Source organism: Phoca vitulina, unplaced genomic scaffold, assembly GCF_004348235.1.
Source record: "Phoca vitulina isolate PV1807 unplaced genomic scaffold, GSC_HSeal_1.0 scaffold53, whole genome shotgun sequence".
NCBI classification, from domain to species: Eukaryota; Metazoa; Chordata; class Mammalia; order Carnivora; family Phocidae; genus Phoca; species Phoca vitulina.
The window spans coordinates 11,172,585-11,193,488 of NW_022589756.1; the positions used below are offsets into that span (position 1 = coordinate 11,172,585).

At 52.8% G+C, this 20,904-nt stretch overlaps 1 protein-coding gene across 1 annotated transcript; it reads left to right on the plus strand.

The window, feature by feature from the left end:
• Window positions 1-401: 401 nt before the first annotated feature.
• Window positions 402-20,667, plus strand: BLK (BLK proto-oncogene, Src family tyrosine kinase). The gene is made up of 12 exons (XM_032389141.1): window positions 402-509; window positions 3,081-3,132; window positions 4,942-5,035; window positions 5,993-6,091; window positions 7,250-7,353; window positions 12,077-12,223; window positions 12,672-12,824; window positions 14,094-14,273; window positions 15,479-15,555; window positions 18,294-18,444; window positions 19,643-19,774; window positions 20,462-20,667. Exons 1-12 carry the CDS (start codon window positions 402-404, stop codon window positions 20,665-20,667), a joined length of 1,503 nt encoding a protein of 500 aa, XP_032245032.1.
• Window positions 20,668-20,904: the final 237 nt, after the last annotated feature.

Below are 20,904 nucleotides of genomic sequence, written 5' to 3' on the forward strand. Positions count from 1 at the left end.
TCCCATGTAATGCCTCCCGTGGCAAAGTGAAGACTAGAACCCAGACCACCAGACAGGTTGTCAGACTCTTTCTGGATGCCAGGGCTCCTGTCCCCAGGGCATAGGGGTCCACCCCACCAGTTTCTGGCAGTTTGCTCAGACCAGATGATCTCTGTGACCTAAACCTCGTCATTCCTCCTCTCTGGACCACTTCTTCCTGCTCTGGGGAAAAAAAGACGATGCAAGCTTAGCCTGCCAGACCCCCTACTGACTCCATGTTCTTATTTTGACCTTCATTGCCCCCCCCCCACTTCCCTCCCTCCTCCCTTTCTTTCTAATTGGCCATCCGGAAGGGGTTGGGGGAGTTCTTCTGTACTGAGAACCTAGTCACATCACCAATCTGCTGTGTGCTCTCTGCCAGGATGGGAGTGGTGAGCAGCAAAAAGCAGGTGAAGGAGAAGAGTAAGGGCCAGTGGAGTCCTATGAAGGTCAGCACCCAGAGCAAAGATGCCCCACCACTGCCACCCCTGGTGAGTGATGGCTGTTCCCAGTTGGAGGGGGGTTGGGGGGAGAAGAGCAGAGAGCACATGTGGCTCCCTGGAGGCTGCTGTTGTTTCCAGCCAGCTCCGGGGCCATCTCTAACTAATTCACGGCTCTGACAAATCGGCTCCTTGCCGCTGCCACCAAACGTGGCACCACCTCATGTTGGCGTGGCAGTTTAGTAGAATGCTTAGCAGTCGGATTGCTGGTGTTTACATCGAACAGCTGTGTGCCTTGAAGCGGGTTACTTAACTCCCCTATGCCTCAGTTTCTGCATCTGCAAAATGGGTATAGTGAAATTGCCTTTCTGATAGGGCTGTAACAATATGTGATGTATATACAACCATGCAATTCTGTACGTACTACCCTTAGCACAGGACCGGGCATGGGCAGTCCCCAATAATTCTTAACCAGTTCTCATTTCGCAAGTGCAGCCTTGAAGAGAAAAAGAAATCAAAAAGGTCAGCTCGAGAAGAGGGTGTGGTGGGAAAGGGTCTGAGGCATTTAGCAACATCTGCTGCCCCCACCCCTACCCAGAAGCTCCTGGACATCAGTGCCCCCTTCACGGCACCGCTGTCAGCATTCTAAGGAGCTTACTCTCCAGGGATGAGGAATCCTAAAACTATTCACACCTCCCCAGCAAACCCTCAGGTTCCTGTGGAACCTGAGATGCAGTTCTGACTTGTTTACAGAGCACGTAGCACCCTTCCACTGAGGTTATTGCATTCCAAAGAGGCATTTTTAGATGATTGTTTGTGACCCTGGCCACCTCTCTTTGGGGCAGTTGGGAGTCATGCCTGGAACCCGCTCTCTTGCTCTCTACCTCCAGGGGCACATTCAACTGGTCATCACTTTAGTCCAACAGTGACCTGATGGGTTGTGGGGATTGCTAATCCCGTTTCTTAGACAAACGAGGCATTTTATCTGTGTCCCAGTTTAGTTCAGGGCTTGGCACAGAACGATGAGATGTTTGTTGAATGAGTGAATGATGGCCGGGGTACACTCAGACTTAGACTTAGTAATTTCCCCAAAGTTACATGCTAATAAGTTATAGAGCCTGGAATGTTTTTAACTTTTTTTTTTTTTTTTAAAGATTTTTGTTTGTTTATTTGAGAGAGAGAGAGAGAGCACGAGCAGGGGCAAGGGGCAGAGGCAGAGGGAGAAGCAGGCTTCCCGCTGAGCAGGGAGCCCGATGCGGGGCTCGATCCCAGGACTCTGGGATCATGACCGGAGCCGAAGGCAGACGCTCAACTGACTGAGCCACCCAGGTGCCTCAATGTTTTTACTTTAAAAAAATTACATAATATACTAATTATGGGAAAAATTATAAATACTCATTATTCTAATAGCCAGCGATACCCAGAGTTAGCACTTCAGAGCTCCTGCCCCCAGACCCTATTCTCGATGTTATTCTACATCAAAAACTAATGATGTAATGTATGGTGACTAACATAACATAATAATTTTTAAAAATTGCCTATTCTCGATGTTATTTATATTATGTGTTTATATTTTCAATGGAGCCAGACTGTACATACAATTTGGCAAAATGCTACTTCAAAATTGTGCTCAATAAAGAGGGAAGACAAACAAAGAGTATTCATAACACATCCATCAGATTAAAAGAATAATGAAATGAACACCCAGCGCAGCCCCTCTGACCTTCAGGAGAAGTGACCATTGTCCCCCCAAGTCCATCCCTCACCGCAGGTCCCTACCCTGAACGTGTTTATCATTCCTGAGCTTTACTTTTTTGTATCATCACATGTGTACACTCCTAAAGACTGTTTACTTTAATTTTGCCCGTTACGAACTTTCAATCAATCGAATCAAACAGCATGTATTCTTCTGACGCTTGGTTGTCAGATCTCCGTTATGTCTGTGACCTTCATCAACATCGATGCACGTAGCTAGAGCTCAGGAGCTCCTACAGTGGCGTACGTGGCATTTCCTTGCATGACTGTGCCCCAGTTTGCCTATTTTTCTGTCATTAGTCGTAAGGATGACTTCCACCCTTTACAATACTTATGTATTATTGTAATTTTTGCTGGGAGCATTCTCGTACATGTTTCTGGGTACACACATGCAAAAGTTTCTCTACAGGGTATATACCTAGGGATAGATTTGTTGAGTTTTAAGGAAATGTGCTTTTAAAATGATTTTCCCTAAGAACAAATACCCTTTTGCAGCTTCATCATTTAATGGTGGAGCCAGCATTTGAATCCAGGTGATCTGACTTTCCAAACCCCCCCCCACCACCACCGATTCCATAGCTGCCTCTTACATCGCTGGGGCATCCCCACACCCCCCTCCTCTGACCCCGTATATGGTCCAGGGGTCGTGTGAGATGACATTGGTCCCTGAGGAGTTGTGACACCACGTGTACAATTTACCTGTGCAACCTCCTGTTGACAGAGCCGCTCCCTACAAGGCACCCAGCTGACAGGTGCAACAGGTTCCCTGCCCAGCAACGCTGAACTAATGCAGCGTGTGTGTGTGTGCGTGTGCATGTGCGTGTGTGTGTGTGCATGTGCGTGTGTGTGTGTGTGTTTCTGCTGCAGGTCCTATTTAACCACCTGGCTCCTGCACCTCCGGACACGTGCCTGGACCAAGGTAAGAAGGGGCTGCTTTTGAAGCTGAGGCTCTACAGGCCATCTGCTCTGGGCCCGGGCTGCATGCAGGCAGAATAGGGGCCCAGTTGGGAGCAGCTTCCTGGAGAGGACAGGGCAGCCCCTTTAGGGTCAGAGAGGAAGAGGCTGTGGGGGCAGGGGGCTGAAGCAGGCACAGTGCGGGGTGTGGCCCAGCTCTGCCCCAGGCTTCACCTGCCCCTGCCCATGGGGGCCCCTCCAGGAACCAAGCCCCAGTTCCTGTATCTGAGCCTGGGTGGCTTTCTGGGTTTTGTTTTTCAGAAAAAGGACCTTACAAACTGTAAATGAGACAAAAAGAAAAATATTACAGTAAATACAAACAGCATAAAAACAAACCCAAGTTTTCAAAGATTCTAACTCCCAACCTCAAAGGGCGAGGGCCGATGGGTCTGCATCTTCCCTCCTGCCCTGAGTCTGTTCCGTGTATGGAAGCACCATCTTTCTGCCCACTTCCCCACTTTCAAAAGCTGCTACTGACCTTCTGACTACTCAGGACACCCTCCCTCACCCCCAGTCTCTACTGCCACTCTGGTGGGTAGGACAGCGGGGGATCGCATAATGAGTGATCCTGGCCCTCCTGGGTCAGGGCTTTGGACCTTGGGGTGTGGGGGGGGTGCTCACAGGATGATAGCTTCCTTCAGAACTGGCTTGCAGGAGCACCAGGAGCTCTGCCAGAGCCTGCGTCCCTCATTCCCCCACCCAGCAAGCACTGAGCAAACAGTACCCAGAGCCAAATACTGGGGAGGCTGCAAAATTGAATAAGACGTGGCTCCTCAACCTGAAAGAGCTCAGAGTCTGGCAAACACCCTAGCAAGATGCTGAAACCAGATGAGCTATCTTACCTGGTGTTTCTCATCCTGCTGGGGATGCGGTTAATTACCATAGGGCTTGTCCATCACTTCCTACAAGGGGGATTCATGGCCCCAGCAAGGAAGCCCTGGGGAAAACAATAAACTAACTGCCTTTGGTGCAATAACTTGAGTCTCAGAACTGGAGGGGGGGGGGCTGTCATCTATTCCAACCCCCCTACCCCCCCATGGGGAGGTGACTAGCCGTCACACCACACATAGGTGACAAAGCTGAGTCATCTACTCCCAGGTAAGCTGGGTGGTCTCCAAGTGACTTTTCCAGTGGCTCTTGGCTCCCCAGAGCTGTTCAGAAAGGCCTTCCTCACTGGCCGTGGCCATCCAGATGTCCACTCTCAGGACCAGCAGCAAGTCAGGGGTACCGCCCGCCAGGCGCACTGTGACAGGGCCTTGGGCACGGTTACAGGTCAAGGTTACAGCGGCCACGTTCCAAGACCACTAGCCCCTTTGGAATAGATGTGAAGGGGCAGCTGGGGAAGGGGAAGAGAAGGGAAGCTCATGTGCCTTCGAGGCAATAAGGAATCAGCCAACACTCGTTCCCAAACTTGGGACAGCAGCCATCAGCCCAACGCAGCCAATCTCCCTAGATCTTCGGGCTAGCCACTCCTGGAGAGCGTGGTGCTGGCCAGGCCTTAGAGCTTCAATGTGGAGACCAGAGGGGAAGACAGGATGGGCTTTGTGGGGCAGCCCATCCTTGTTCCCGGCAGCAAGGTCAGGAAGTCCCTCTGCTAGACAGGAGTGTCTTCTGCTGCATCGGTGAGCAAGAAAGCACACCACAGCTTCCCCTCTGTCCCTGCGTCCTCCTGACCTCATGGCAACCAGAGATGGCCCACAGCACAGACTTATCCAGCCCCTGCCCTCACTCTGCTGGGCCTGAGCAGTGCCCATCTCTTCCTTGTTCGCTCTAGAGGAGCATTTCGTGGTGGCCCTGTACGACTACAGCTCGGTGAATGACAGGGACCTGCAGATGCTGAAGGGGGAGAAGCTGCAGATACTGAAGGAGTAAGTTTCTGGAATGCGGCTCTGTGGTCAGAGGCCTCTGGGCTCCCTATCACAGCAGCACGGCCACCCAGCCGTCCACCTCCTCACCTCACCCCACCCCCACCCTCCATGAGTAACTCCTCCATCACTCCGCCCCCAGCCCAGTCACCGCCATTTCTTCTTACCTTGACCCAGTCGTCTTCCTTCTATCTACCATTCCAAAGTCTTTCTCACAAGGTGGGTCCCATTCACTATCTCCTGCCCCACTGTCAAAATCCTACTCCTCCTTCAAAACCCACCTTGAACGTCACCTCCTCCATGAAGCCCTCTTGATGGGGACAGCGCTTGCCTGGCGGCCCCGCCACCGCTTTGTGCATCCCCTTTGCCAGACCAGACCTTGCACAGGATTCTACTCGTGAAATCAACTTTACTTGATTTCCAGTGCTCCCTCTCAGAAACTCCTTCAAAGTCTGCTCTCTCTCAAACATCCGGCTTGTTCTGTGGAGCCCTGAGGTTCTGCTTTTGTTCTTGAAGTTCTGTGATGACCTTGAGCCAAAAGCACGAAAGCCCTGACCTTCTGGGCATACGTGGGCTGCCCGGCTCCTCCTTTGGGCAACAGCTCTCCTCCTGTCCGGTCCCAACTCACTCACTGAACTCTTGATCTGTCCCATTAATCAAGAGGAAGGCTACTCACAGAAGACAGGGGCCCTCTGTGGTGGTCAGGCTGTCTGGACAAACTCTTCCCCTGGAGGCTGCATCATCCCCTTCCTACCTAGACCAGGGGCAGCTTGGGCTGTGAGATGCTCAGCAAGTTAGCACCCCCCTCACTGAGCAACTCGTACACGTTCCCTCTCATCTGCCCTCCGTGACAGCTCTGCCTCAGGGATGCGATTGAGTGGGGGGAGTGCTGTGAGCGGCCCCCTGAGAGAGGCCCACAGGAGCCACTCTGCCATTTTGGTTTTCCCTCCTCCTCCGTAGAGTTGGAGACTGGTGGTTGGCCAGGTCTCTCATCACTGGAAGAGAAGGCTACGTGCCCAGCAACTTTGTGGCCCGAGTGGAGACCTTGGAAGTGGAAAAGTAGGTGGACACACGGAAGGCCCTTCAAAGCAGAGGCACTCTTGCTGCTTCTGCTCTGGGGTCTGCTGGGCAGGGAGGGGTCAGAAGGCTGAAAGCTGAGCCTCTGTGAGCCCAGCGTGGAAGGAACGGGAAAGGGGCACACTGGAACTGCGGGGGTGGGCTTATCCACCGTCCCAGACAACCTGGTGCTCAGGGAGCCACCCCTCCGTGCTCACTTCACTCTTCCCGTCTGTGAAATGGAGCTGCCCCTCCCCTGGCTCACTTGGAGGGAAACGTCCCTCCTGGCCCATGGCCTTGTAAGCTAACATCGAGGCCTGGTGATCAGCTCCCTCTCCTCCCGTGCCTCCAGTGGGCAGGCCTCAGGGGCGCAGCCTCAGGGGGACTCACAGCATGGTGGCTTCATCCAGAATTGGCCACCAGAGAGCACTACTCCCCAGCATCCTCATAACCCACTTCCACACAGCACCAGTCACTCATTCCCTCCCACAGCACACGCTGAGCAAACAGGACCCAGACTCTGACTCTGTCTTCATACTGAGAAAGCTGTAAGAATGAGTAGGATGTGGCTTTTCCCCTGAAAGAGCTCAGAGTCTACCAAACTCATGAGCAAAGTGCTGGAACCGGGTTAGTGGCCTCACCTGGTATCCCCCACCCAGCGATGGTCGCCCTTGGAAGGGTTCTCTGTCTGACACTCCCAGCCCTGTGCCTCTCCCTGGAACAACATGTGGGGCCATGGGTTCTTACTTCCACACTGACTGGTCCATGCTTGAGAGGAACATGGCGGGAATCTGTGCTCTGAGAGTCACAGTACTTTGTGGAAATCAGACTCCACCTCAAGGAGGGGGGTGCTCTGAGAGAAAGTGGGTGCCTTTTCCCAGGGTAGAATTAACAAAGGGCACCCCAAAAATGTTCTCGGTTCAAGAAAGCAGTAAGTCCATCTGCTGATGGGAAGTGAAAAGAAAAGGGGGCCCAGGGGCCAAAGGGCATTTCATGAATCAAGGTATGAGGAGTGTTGTTAGTTCAAGGTTAACCTGAAAACAGGAAAACGCTATTTTATTTTTTGGGGGGGGGCATACAGCTTAGAAGGGAGGTACAGATAAGAATATTCCGAGAAGCATGGCCAGCCTCTGAGGTTTGCCTGCCTTTGCCCTTTTCCAGATGGTTCTTTAGATCAATTAGCCGGAAAGATGCTGAGAGGCAGCTTCTGGCTCCAATCAATAAGGCGGGCTCCTTTCTTATCAGAGAGAGTGAAACCAACAAAGGTAAGCATGGCCCCCAGCACACCCTTCCTGTGCAGGCCCCAGGAAGCCCCCCGAGACTGCTTCTGGGAGGGGAATGCCAGCCAGGGGAACCCTGGTGGCTTCCGGGTCTCCTGTCTCCCTCTCAATTCAGGACCTGCCTGGACAGCCCGTCTAGTGCCCAGTAGCTGAGTGTGAGGCTGTGGCGCTAACAGGTCTCCACTGGCCAGGTTGGAAATGTACAGGGCGCAGGGAGGAGAGGCAGTTGGAGGGCTGCTCCCGCCCAGGCCACCGTGCATCATCTCTGGATCAACGGGGACACTGAGGCTGGCGGGGTCGGAAGAGGGGGCGCGACCCAGAGCCACGTTTTGGAATCAAAGGATTTGGGAGCCAGTAGACTCCTTAGAAATCATCTCAGCCAGAGGCAATTACAGGAGCCTGGAATGTGACAGAAGTTTGGAGAATGGCCCATAGCTGGATATGAAAGAAGGGGGGTGGCCGTTGTGGAGAACTGGGAGCACTCATGGATTCAAACCCTCTGACTGAGCGAAACATTTCTGCCGCCGCCGCCCACAGGCCACCGGGCTTTCTCTTTCTCTTTCATTTGATTTTCTCTCCTTCTTTCCTTCTTAAAGTTCCTTTGTTTTGACATATAAAACTTATAAAAGCTGCATAAATTATAAGTGAGGGTATAATCATAGAGTCATAATAGGTAAACACCTGTGCAGCCACAAGAGAGCGAACATTCCAGACGTCCACAGCCCCTCTCACTGCTCACTTGTGCCCCCTCTGACTCAACCTACCCACCCCCCAGAGAGGTCACTGCTATCTCAACATTTAGGGAAATCCTCTTTTCTTTGTTTTAAAGATTTTATTTATTTATTTGAGACGAGAGAGACAGCAAGAGAGGGAACACAAGCAGGAGGAGTGGCAGAGGGAGAAGCAGACTCCCCGCTGAGCAGGGAGCCTGATGCGGGACTTGATCCCAGGATTCTGGGATCAAGATCTGAGCCAAAGGCAGACGCTTAACCGCCTGAGCCACCCAGGCACCCCAACTTTTAGGGAAATCCTTCCTTGCCACCCATGTTTTATATATTCTTTTTTTTTTTTTTTTAAAGATTTTATTGATTTATTTGACAGAGAGAGACACAGCGAGAGAGGGAACACAAGCAGGGGGAGTGGGAGAGGGAGAAGCAGGCTTCCCGCGGAGCAGGGAGCCCGATGCAGGGCTGGACCCCAGGACCCTGGGATCATGACCTGAGCCGAAGGCAGACGCTTAATGACTGAGCCACCCAGGCGCCCCTGTTTTATATATTCTTTAGCTTTATGCAAGTGGAATCATACCATTTTTATTTTTGTATGTCTTGTCCCTCCCACTCGACATTGTTTGTGACATTCTATATTAATCTGGTAGACTTGCTGTAATAAAGTACCAGAAACTGGGGGGCTTCACAGAAATGTACTGTGTCACGGTGCTGGAGGCTGGCAGTCCAAGATTGAGGTGGCGGCAGGGTTGGTTTCTTCTGAGGCTTCTCTCCTTGGCTTGCAGATGGCCGCCTTCTCCCTGTGTCCTCACCTGGTCTGTCCTCAGTCTGCGTCCTAATCTCCTCTTCTAACAAGGACACGAGTCATATTGGATTAGGCCCCCCCGCCCCCGATGACTTCAGTAGTTACCTCTTTAAAGCTCTCATCTCCAAATAGAGTCGCATTCTGAGGTACTGGAGGTGAGGGCTCCAACACAGGAATTTGGGAAAGACACAGTCCAGCCCGTAACAGGTCCCCTCATGTTGTTGGGGAGGACAGTAGCCCGTTCACTTTCACTGCTGTACAGAACCCAGCATATGAATATTCTGTAAGCTGTTTCTCCTTTCTAATGTTGGGAGACAGGGGCTGTTTCCAGCTTGGGGCTGTTAGGAACATGCTGCTCCAAACCTTATTATATATGGTACATATTTGCCGTCTTTGGGATGCTGAGCCAATATCCCCATTTGAAAGGTGAGGAAACTGAGTCCCCAAGGGAGGAAGTGACTCCCGTGAGGCCAACAGTGAACAGGGGTCGGAGGGTCAGAGCCCACATCATCTAAGAGGCTGCACAAGCTCTACCGTGTGTCCAACTAGCCTGTCGTGGGCTGGTGGAAGGGAATTTCCCAAGCAATGTGAAGAAAGCCTTTGTTCAACAGGACATGGCCCATAAAGACTTCTTACATCCTTGTGGCCAATTTTTAACTGGAGAAGAGGTGGCGACCGTGACATCAGAGGAGGACGGGCAGAGACGGTGGCTGGGCTGCAAGTTGGTTCCCTGTGGTTGGGGCAATGAGAGGAGACAGAGGTTCTGCTTAGTGGGAGCACCCCGCCGGCCTTGTCCCTCAGCTCCATCACGGCTTGATAACTGCAGTGAGTAGAAGCACTAGAACAGCAAAAGTGGGACAAAGAGAGCTGCTCATTACACCCTGGGAGGCTCAGGGGAGATCCCGACGCCTCCCTGCCCTTTAAAGGGTCAGGGTCAGGTAGAGGAGTAGGAGGGGTGCCTTGGGAAGTTGGGTGCTCTGTACAGAATTTCTGGAAATGCACCAGTGGATGAATTAAATCTATATGTACATATATATATATATATATATATATATATATATATATATATATGGATATTGCCATATTGCTACTATTCCATTTTAACGGCAAAGCACCTATGACCAAGAAATGATATGGGAATCACTGGAGGTGACATACTTGTTTTGTTTTTATAGAATATTTCAAACATGTACAGAAGTAGAATAGTATCATGGAACCCCTTGTACCCAACACTCCGCTTTGACGATCGCTCAGCCGATCTTGTTTCCTGTGTATCCCCACCCCTACTATATTGACGCAAGTCCCAGAATCATGTGATTTCCCCCTGCACATAATGTCTTAGTCATTGTCTATTGCTAAGGTGCCCTCTGGAGAGAAAGGGACCCCCAACCTGAGGATGGAGGAAGGGGTTCTCTAAAGGTGGGGCTACCTCTCCTGTCCTTGCCCACCCTGGGGAAGCTAGTCCATGCTGGAAATTGGCCAGGTGGAGCCGGGGCTGCAGGACTGCCCCAGCATCACCAAGCCCATATACACACATAGACACCTTTGCACGCGTGCTCCTCACAACTCCGAAGCAAGTGCCCTCCATCCGCATCTGCAAACCACAGCCAGCGGATGTAAGACAGGGAAGGAACGCTGCCCTCAGAAGCAGGGGAAATGAATTCTCACCCCGTGTTGCCTCCAGGACGTCACTTAGCCTCTCAAGCCTCCCTTTACTGGTATCTGTGTGAGGACCAACTAGTTTCCCAGTCCTAAAGCAGACAGTTCTGCGGGTTTTAAATCTCAATCTCTGGGAGCCCTGAACCTGCAGCTGATAGGATTTGGAGGTGTCCTTTAAGAAGAATATTAAACTGTGAAAAGAAATGGGGGACAGGCCCTTGGATGAGCCCCTGCGAGCGGGAGGCCCTAAATCATGAGCTCCCGTAGCAGCATCGTGGGGAGGAGAGCAGGGTCTCCCAGGCTTCTTATGATGCCTCCTACACAGGGTACAGTTGGAAAAAAAAAAAAAAAAAGGAGGGGAGGGGGAAGAAAGGCCCTCTTCCTCACTACCGGGGTGGTGTGAGGTTGAATGAACCCACTAGAGCCACTCTCCGGTTTCTTAGATACTGGGACACGGTTGCACTTAACCGGGGCGAGGTGGGGGAGACAGTTTGCAGCGTGCAGGGTGGAGCTGGGGTCGCGGGCGTGGGATGGGCCTAGCGACGGCAAGGTGCACACACTTCTTGCATCGTTTTGCAAGTAGGTGATGAGAGGCGCAATAGCTAAGGGAGATGAGAGGGAAAGGTGGTTTGCGATGGAGACGAACGGCACCTCGGAAAAACCAGGCGTGGGCACCCAGATGAAGAGGCGTCCGAGCCTGACACCTAGCGGGGGAGCGTGGTATTATCGCTTACCGCAAATGCGTCCTCGGGGAGGATCGGGAGCCTTCAAGCCTGCCGCTAACCAGCCGGGTGACCCAGAGCAAGGGACGTTCCCCTTCCTGGCCTCAGTTTCCTCATCTTCTAATTAAGAGTGGCGGGCGTGATACGCAGAGATCTGGACAGAGGCATTTTATAAAAACATCAAGTTTGTGGAAAGACTTTTCTCGGGTGGAAACTCTTGCTTCCTAAATTGCTCTTAACCTTTAGCTTCTGCTACCTACGCCTTGTCTGCAGGCAGACAGTGATATACATGACAAGGTGCGTAGATGTGTATGAATTTGGGAAATAAGTTATTCTGTTCTCCTCCATGGACATGAGTGCTTAAATTTGGGATTTGCTATTCCTTGTGGGGGCAGGGCAGCCTTTTCAGTTAGAATGAATGGGTGAATGAATCCATGAATCAGTCAATCCTCTAGTTCCTCCAATAACTCTACATTTCTCAATAGTCCATGGCAAAGGGGGTCCCCGAATGACCAGGTCCCCAAGTGGGGGACAGCATGTTTGCTACGAGAACATCCTGCCCCTGCTCCAGAGTTCCGGGATTCCCTGGCTGAACTTTGGGAGAAACATCAAGGTCTGAGTTGGGTGGAGAGGAATAGGAAAGGCTTTCTGGAGGGTTGAGGTTGAGATGAAAGAAAGGTAACTTATGGTGGAAAGGGTCAAAATGGGGAGCAGAATTTGGGGAGGCTTTGAAATGAAGCCCAAATCCCAATCCTGATTTTCCCTTCGTACACCATGTGTTTTTATTACTCCTGTAGGTGCCTTTTCCTTGACTGTGAAGGATGTGACCACCCAGGGGGAGATGATCAAACACTACAAGATCCGCTCCCTGGATGAAGGGGGCTATTACATCTCTCCCCGCATCACCTTCCCTACTCTCCAGGCTTTGGTGCAGTATTATTCTCGTAAGAGCGGAGGATGTGTTGGGGGGCGGGGGGGAGAGGAGCCCTTGGATCTATCACTAAGATCTCAAGATCATGTGACTCACTGGTGCCATCTTGGGGGGGGGATTATCCCAAGGTTGGGCAAATATCAACATAATGATTCAAAGTTTATGTCCTTAGTCCCTTCTACTGGCTCACTCAGCATGTGACCACTTGGAGAATAACAAGGATTTTCAATCTTAGAGAGAGCAGGTCAATGGACAGCATGCCTTGCTTTATACAAAATGACTACAAATGGCAGAGAGTGTGTGTGGTATATGTGTACCCGGGCATACGTGTACTTGGACATGGGAGTGTGGTCGGCAAAAATGAGAAGGGGACACAGCTGGGAAGGATATGGTTCCCAAGGGAGAGCTGTGATCCGGTTGCTCTGGTAACCTCCAGCCCCATCTCTTCTTCCCTAATGCAGAGAAAGGGGATGGTTTATGCCAGCGGCTGACCCACCCCTGTGTGAGCCTGGTTCCTCAAAACCCCTGGGCCCAGGATGAATGGGAAATCCCCCGGCAGTCTCTCAAGCTGGTCAGGAAACTCGGGTCTGGGCAGTTTGGCGAAGTCTGGATGGGTGAGTACATGGCGGCCAGGAGCCTTTCTCTCCCTGCCCCGCGTCCTGAAGCACAGAAGGCTTGGGATATGCACAGTGCGTTGTGCTTCCCCGGAGAGCTTATTCGGGAGAAGGGCCAGAGGCAATGGTACCCATTTTACAGATGAGGTAATGAAGGCAAGCCTAGAACATTGAAGTGACTTGCCCTCACTTGTTAGGACACCACGGTGGTGCAGTAGGAGTAGACTCCAGCTCTCCCAACACCTTAGTTGGTTCCCTCCCTCACTCTTCACCGCCCAGGGCTAGCCTGCCATGGACTGGTGTGTGAACTTGAACATCTGGCTAACTCCTCTTAGCTTTGGTTTGCCAGATGAAATGACCTGTTAAACATGGTCAACAGTGACCCGGGAGCTCTAGGACTCTAATAATAGACCAAGCCCCTGCTTGTAGAGGGGTGACTAGCCAAGTCATTTAACTCCCAGGTCCCTGTATGTGTAGCTGACGACCACTCTCCTGCTCACCAAGGGCACTATCAGACTATAAAAGGCAGTGCTCTATTTTATCCCTGGAACGGTCCATATCTCTGGGGCATGATATCAAAGTCGGATCCTGCTGCATCCCCAAACCCTCCAGCACCCGGGACTGATGCCCGAAGCACCTGTAGCAGGAGCCCTACGTAGGTCCTTGCGAAGCTCCCCTGAGAAGGGCGAGTCCAATTATGATTTATCTTTTACCTTTCATGTGGGTGGGGGACTTGATGGAGGGAAGGGAGAATGTGGAGGTACAGTGGGAAAGGAACACTGCAGGGCACAGAAAGGAGGGAAGGAGGTCTGCAAGCCACCTCTGCCTCCAAGTGTTGCCACGGGCTGGGATGCTCATTTCCAGACTGAAGCTATCATGTGGTAGAAAAGACTCATGTCGGGAAAGGGGGCAGGCTATAGGGAGGACAGAAGGGACACGACATAGACCCGGTGCAGGGGTGAGGAGGTAAAACGGCCCCCCTCCAGGCAAGGAAGTTCCTCAACTTCCTGAGGCTCCAGACGAGCACAGGAGGCTGAGACAGGCTGGCATCCTGCAAGGGAGGCCAGCTCATCTGTTACCTGCAGGAGCTGTACGTTTGAGCCCAGAGCTCCTTCTTGGGGGGGCGGGGGACAGCTCTGGCCTCAGTCCTCCACCTATAGAATAAGGATGGCTTCTGCAAGCTGATATACATTGTAGTGAAGAGATCACCTTCTGCAGCGTCTGGGTCTTCTGAATGGCTTCTGTATTCTCTCCCCGACCCGGGCTCAGGTTATTACAAGAACAACGTGAAAGTGGCCATCAAGACCTTAAAGGAGGGAACCATGTCTCCGGAGGCCTTCCTGGCAGAGGCCAACCTGATGAAAACTCTCCAGCATGAGAGGCTAGTTCGTCTCTATGCCGTGGTCACCAAGGAACCCATTTACATCGTGACGGAGTACATGGCCAGAGGTGGTGCCCTGAGTGGGGTTGCATCGTCAGACGGGGCAGGGAGGGGCGGGGTCCAGGCTTGGGGGGCCCAGAAGACTGAGGCTGATCTGCTGCAGTGGGTCTGCCGGTCAGGGGACCTCCATGGGGGCATCACTGGGCCATGGGCTGCGTCAATTAGCCAACGTCTTATAGATCTAAGGTATTCCCCGTGCTGGGGGGCAGGCAGGAAGGATGGTGAGAAACAAGATGGGCCCATGGTTCTTACAGAGCTGTGTCCCCCATTCAGACACACTTCAGGCAACATTTTTGGAGGGCATCTCCTGAGCCCAGAACTGTTGGATGCCCACTAGGGAGGGCAGAGCATTGCCAAGAGTGGTCGACCGGGCGTCCAGAGATGGGTTCTGGTCCCAGTTCTGCCACTCACTAGCCGTGGACCTCTGACAACCATAACTGACAGCATGGGTGAAAGAGAGGGCAGGCCAGCTGGCTGTGGAGGTCCACGGGGGCTGGGGAGGGGGGGCAAGGTCTCATGGGGCAGTGGGCCGGGGGTCAGCCTGTGACCTCCTTCCCACCCCTCCTGTGACTCTGATTGCCCACTCCTTCCTGTAGGAGCCTAACCTGCCATGTTAACCTAGCTCCTTAGAAATCATCCTGAAGGGGCCCCCCATTGAGCTGGGAGCACAGTAGCTCCCCTGCTCACCTCAGCCCCACCTCAGGTGACCATCCCTTCCAGCCCTTAGATGCCATGGCGGAGCTGCATTTGTCCCCGGCACCAAACCCCAGGAGGCAGATCTCTCCATTCTGGCATTTTCTTGCACCCTTGGTCCTCAGAGGCAGAATCTCTGCCAACAAAGGGTGAAGGGGACAAGAAGACCCTTTGGAACGTCATGCCAGGAATGGGCACTAAACTTATGGTCAGAAGAGCTGGTTCTGCTCCTGGCTCCCTGGCTGGGTGGCTCTGAACGTGGCTGGAACAGACCTTCCTCTGAGCAGCTGGGAGCACAGTACCTGCCTCCTGGGATGCTCTGACTCCCGAGACTAGAATTTCTGTAAAGCAGAAAGCGCTCTGCAGCTGTGGGGGGTTTTATTCTCTGTGTGCAAGAGATCTGACAGGGTGCCCCATGCTTCCTGATGCCAGGTGGGGAGCAGCCCCCACTTGGGAGAGACGGGCACAGCCAGGCTTGGATCATTTTGCAGAAGAGCAGATGGAACTTCTCTTTCCTTAGGATGCTTACTGGATTTCCTGAAGACGGATGAAGGTAGCAGATTGTCCCTTCCCAGACTGATCGACATGTCAGCCCAGGTTTGTGAGCTATTAAGTATAGCGGAGCCCCAGAGTAATGACCCCAGGCCCTCTCCTCTGTGCCCTGTGGCTTCACAAAATTGGCTATTCAGAGGTTGTATCCATTCAATTTAGGTTGGGCTGGGAAGGACAGAAACCCCAAAGTAATAATGGTTTAAATTTGTAAACATCCAGAGGTGGTCTATGTGGGGGCAGGTAGGTGGGTCTTTCCCTCAAAGACACAGGGACCCATATTTCTTGCACCTGCTGGGCACTTAGCATGTCATCTTCTTGCCCAAGATGTCTGCTCACACTTTACCATCTTGTCCTCTTCTCAACTGGCAGGAAGAAGTAAGAGAGAAGAAAGCCCACCTTCTTCCCTCTAGAGACATGTCCCTGAAGTCACCTACTATCCTTGCTTTAACATTTCTCCCCCCCCCCCACCCCCAACCATGTCACCTGGCCAAACCTAGCCCGCAAGGGAGGTTAGGAAATGTAGTCTTTATTCTGGGCCGTCAGGATGGAATGAGGTGAGCCCTAGTACTCAGGAAGAGAGGGAGAACGGATGGTGTGGGAAACCCAGAGAGTTCACTTGAATTCCATGCAACAGTGTGGACGGGTGTTCTGTTGTGACCACCTTTCTTCCTCAGATTGTGCCCAGAAATGCCTTCTCTAGCAGGTGAATCGCAATCCAGACTTCATGAGGTGAAGAGCGAAATGGAGAGGGGGGATCGTTCCTCCCCGGGGATGTTAGCTGAGGGTTCTAACTGGCAGGAAAACACATCTGGTGGCCCTGAGTGTGTGTGTCTGTTAGGACTGGGACTCTCAGCAGAAAAGCTCTGGTCTGTGGTCAGCCGGTGAGGCAGAGAAAGACACACACATCCGCCTGTGGAGAGGAAACCTCCCCCTCAGCCCACACCACCCCATCCCCACCTTGGCTGGTATTATCTGTCATTAGTATCCGTGCAGGAACTGATGTCATGATGCCCTTTTTCCACTGAGGTAAGCGCACATGGGTTTGAGCAGGCTGCTGAGTGGTCTCGGAAAATTAACGCTGGTAACCAGTTTCAAACCACATAACAGTGATAAGCGTGTCCACCCCTTCTTTCTTTCTTTCTTTGCCTTTTCTCACTCTCCTCTGTCTCTTTCTGCGTCCCTGGGGCGAAGGATGTGAAAAGCCACCGGCATTTACACCTAGACGTGGCCAAGAATCTAAGGGTTAGGAAACCAGAAAATCAGAACCTTCCAAGTGAACAGCTTCTAAACCGCATTCTAATCATGCGAGGGTCTCACCATGCACACGTGTAGACACGCAGTACCCTTCTGGGCGCTCCCTTTCCTGCTTTGCAGGATGAGATGCAAATCTCCCCTACAACCATAACCCGTGTGCCCTACTTTGCAGCCCCACAGCAGCCCCCAAATGTCCTGTCACACCCGTGAGCCCTCGCTCAGGCTTGCCCTCTCCATCCAGAACGCCTGGGCAAAATCCTGGCATTTCATCTGGCAAAATCCTCATCAACCTTCAAGACCCAAGATAAACTCAATTCAAATTTCCCTGGATGGGAAAGTGGCAGAGAGCACTTAGTACACGAGTTTCTGTTAGCATTGTGCGTGGTGTAGTCTTCTTGAAAGCACATCGGGGTCCCTCACAACTTTTTTTTTCTTTCTTTTTGGTGGTATTTCTAGTACTGCTCAGTACATATTTGTTAATGGGAGGAGTACTAGTAAATGCTATCCAGATCCAAGATATTTGGTATTCAGCTTTCTAGTCCCCACAGTAGCATACCAATAAATGTATATTGATGCAATGATTTAGCAAAGGAATAACTAAATGACCAAGTGAATGGACTCATGAATAAACCAGTGCAGATGGACACATACGGAGAAGTGGAATGAATTTCAGTGCTGCCTTCTTGCCATTGCTGGTCTGAGGAGGTACATTAGCATTCTATTCTCTGCCTCGATTTCTGCATCCATCAATCGGGAGTGCCGTGAATAAAGCCCGGTGCTGGCGATCGGGGACAGAAACAGAAACGGCCTCTGGGCCACAGGGATTCTGCGCATGCCCTCTGAGTGCCTGCCTCAGGCAGCGCTGGGTCAGGCCCTCGGCCTCCCGTGTGGTATAACGCCCACCTCAACTCCGCACCCTGGAGACCCCTTTCTTCATGTTGCAGGTCAGGACAGGGACCCCTCCGGGAGCTTAAGCAGCTCCGATCCAAGGCTCCCTGCTCCAGAACAGTGCTTCCGACTGGGCGAGGAGTTAAAATCCTTCCCTTCCCTCCTTCCCTGCCCTCCTTTTCCCCTGCCCCTTGAGAGACCTTCTTCTCCTGCTTTCATTCTGCTGCCTTCCTCCCGGGCACACATTTGGAAGGAGACAGAGGTGGGTGAGGAGGGGTTCAGCAGCTCTGGCCCTGACACCAGCGTCTCTGCTTTTCTGGGCTCTTCGAGGGCTGGGGTGCATGGCTTGTTCAGCTGAGGAGCAGTGGAAGCTGGTTTCCTCTCTACTCAGGAACCTGCTCCTTCCCCAGCAGCACCCTCCACCCGCTATGCACCTGCCAACGAACACGAGCATAAACACAAACACAGACCCCCAAATGTTCCTGCCCTTTCCGGGCTGTGAGGGGGTGAAGCCTGGCCCCCCAGATAGGTGGGCAGCTTCCTTCCTCTCCTCACTGGGGCTGTGCAAGGAACGCTGGGTGGGTTCCATCCTTGCTTGGAGGTCCCTACGCTGTCCTTCACTGTGTGGCCTCTTCCGTCAGATTGCCGAAGGAATGGCGTATATTGAGCAAATGAATTCAATCCACCGCGACCTGAGGGCAGCCAACATCTTGGTGTCTGAGACCTTGTGCTGTAAGATTGCTGACTTCGGCTTGGCCCGCATCATTGACAGTGAATACACCGCCCAAGAAGGTGAGCGGAGACCTTGGGCCTTACGTTCCCCAACTCCTCAAACCCCCTGGGACTTCTCCTTGCCGGTCCAGAGCAGAGCCCTGTGTGAAGAGATCTGAGAGCTTTGTGGTTTTCCCAATTCTGGCCTTACTCCCAGGTAGACTAGCATTTCCCTAAAGGTGCTCTGCAGAGTACTAGTGCCCGATGAGGAATGGCTTTATGATGGAGTAGGTTTGGAGATGCTGCATAGTCTGTTCAGGCCCCCTTTGGAGATTCCTGGTGCACGCCAACATATTAAAGGCACTGAGAAGTCCTGCAGCAAAGAAACAGTGTACATTTGCTTCACCTGGTCTCTCCCAAACTAATTTGAGCCCAAGATACTTTTTCTACTTAGCTTCTATTAGCCTCCCATGGAACTAGGGTTTCCCAGAACACACTTTGGAAAACACTTCTGAAGCATGAGCAGCAAAAGCTTATACCCGAATTAGGGTTTCCACAGAGCACTCTGCTTTCCTGTGTTGGTATAACTGAGGTAAAAAAAATCCTCTTCACGAGAGGATTTGAAATGGCAAATACATGTCTCAAGTAAGCTAGCCAGCAATATTAGCTGAGCATATTAATCAGTTGGTACAGGAGAAGGATCCGTGGGGCTTGTGCCCTGAGGAAAGTTCAGGCTGGCTGGGGAGATCAAGAAAGCAGGGCAAGGAAGGAGGTAATCCAGGGCTGAGCTGTATGCCGTCTACTCTGAATGCTGACCAGGGCTGCAGGCATCCACGGGGCTTCATGGGACAGCGGCATTGGAATTCCCTCCTCACTGTGACCCTAGATGGTCCATGAGTCCTATGTCATCATTTCTATCTTGCAGGTAGGGATTAACTGAGACAGGGACAAGTTAAGGTGACTTGCTCAAGCCATGGATTCCTGTTGTTAAACACACATGAGGTGGAACATGACCCTTCTGTCCCAGGTGGAAACACATGTGGGTTGCCCTGTGACGCCCACCGAGCCAGGACCCAAACAGGGTGACAGAGGTTGTGTCTTGTGCTGTGGACCCCTAGTGTCTAAACGTGCCTGCTCCCGTGCCCTAGTGGGTCTCAGTGGGTCTCTGGGAGCATCTCTGTTGTGTAGAGTGGTCCAAGCCCTGCAAAAGGGGGGAGGGACTGGTGCATAGGGACAGGCAGTCATGGCCTCACAACGCTGCTCTTGGCTTTTCTCACAGGAGCCAAGTTCCCCATCAAGTGGACTGCCCCAGAGGCCATCCATTTTGGGGTGTTCACCATCAAAGCAGACGTGTGGTCATTTGGAATCCTCCTGATGGAAATCGTCACTTATGGGCGTGTACCCTACCCAGGTAGGTGGCTAGATGGGCTCCCTGCCTTCCAGAAATGGCTGTGATGACAGATAGCCCATCCTTGGTGCCTGGGGCTGTCCACATCCATGCCAGAATGGGGTCCCCGCAGTCGGAACAGAGACCCATGTATGCCACTCTGGGGACAGAGGCTCCGCCCTCTTCCTCAACATTGCTTTTGGCAACAGGGCTGTGCCCCCTTCATTCAGCAGAGGTCAGTAAACCCCCAAACCAAGAATTAAGTGAAGGTCAGTGTCTGAACTCAAGTTTACTCCAAGCTGGTTTGTTCTCACTTGAGGACAGGTTGTCTCTCCCTTGGCCTTCCACCTGGGGTGTACTCCGGGAAGCCCTATCCTGACTGTGCAGTTTCCCAGCCCCCCGGCCCAGCCCCCGAAGGGCTTGGGCAGCTCAGCAGCCTGCAGCGAGCGGTGTCCCTCTGCTGGCTGGTGCGTCTTCACGGAGCACCTGCCCAGTGAGGGACGGGCTTCGGCTGTGTGCCCATCGCCGATAAGCAAGACAGGGTCCCACACACGGAGGAACTGCCCCGCACTAAGGAGACCATCGCCAGCCTCAGGGATGTTTCTCTGGCACAGCCAGGCAGCGCGGTGACCTGCGAGGGAGGAGGCTGCGGTCTGTGCCTCACGGGCCCGGCCGCCCCTCAGCCGCGCTCTGCGTCCCCTCGGCCTGCAGGAATGAGCAACCCCGAGGTCATCCGCAGCGTGGAGCGCGGCTACCGCATGCCGCGCCCCGACTCGTGCCCGCCCGAGCTGTACCGCGGTGTCATCGCCGAGTGCTGGCGGAACCGGCCAGAGGAGCGGCCCACCTTCGAGTTCCTGCAGTCGGTGCTCGAGGACTTCCACACAGCCACCGAGCAGCAGTACGAGCTGCAACCCTAGGCCCTGGCGCGGTGACACGGGTCTGGCACCCTTGGGGCCTGGGGATGGCTCGCACCCGCGGCCCAACCTGTAGAATGGACCAGGCGTGTTCACCTCGCAGCTTTTATTCCAGCCCCAGCCAGCCTGGAAAGGCACGGAGGAATTGGTACACCCATTTCTCAGATGAGGAAAGTAGAGGTAGAGGCGGCCTGAGAGGTCGCTCACACAGCATGGACTCCGGACATCCAATTGCAGCCC

Coding starts and splice junctions, on each gene's coding strand:
- BLK (XM_032389141.1), top strand. CDS start 402: ATGGGAGTGGTGAGCAGCAAAAAGCAGGTGAAGGAGAAGAGTAAGGGC. Junction 18,445..19,642: donor TGAATACACCGCCCAAGAAG/GTGAGCGGAGAC, acceptor CTTTTCTCACAG/GAGCCAAGTTCCCCATCAAG. Junction 19,775..20,461: donor TGGGCGTGTACCCTACCCAG/GTAGGTGGCTAG, acceptor CTCGGCCTGCAG/GAATGAGCAACCCCGAGGTC.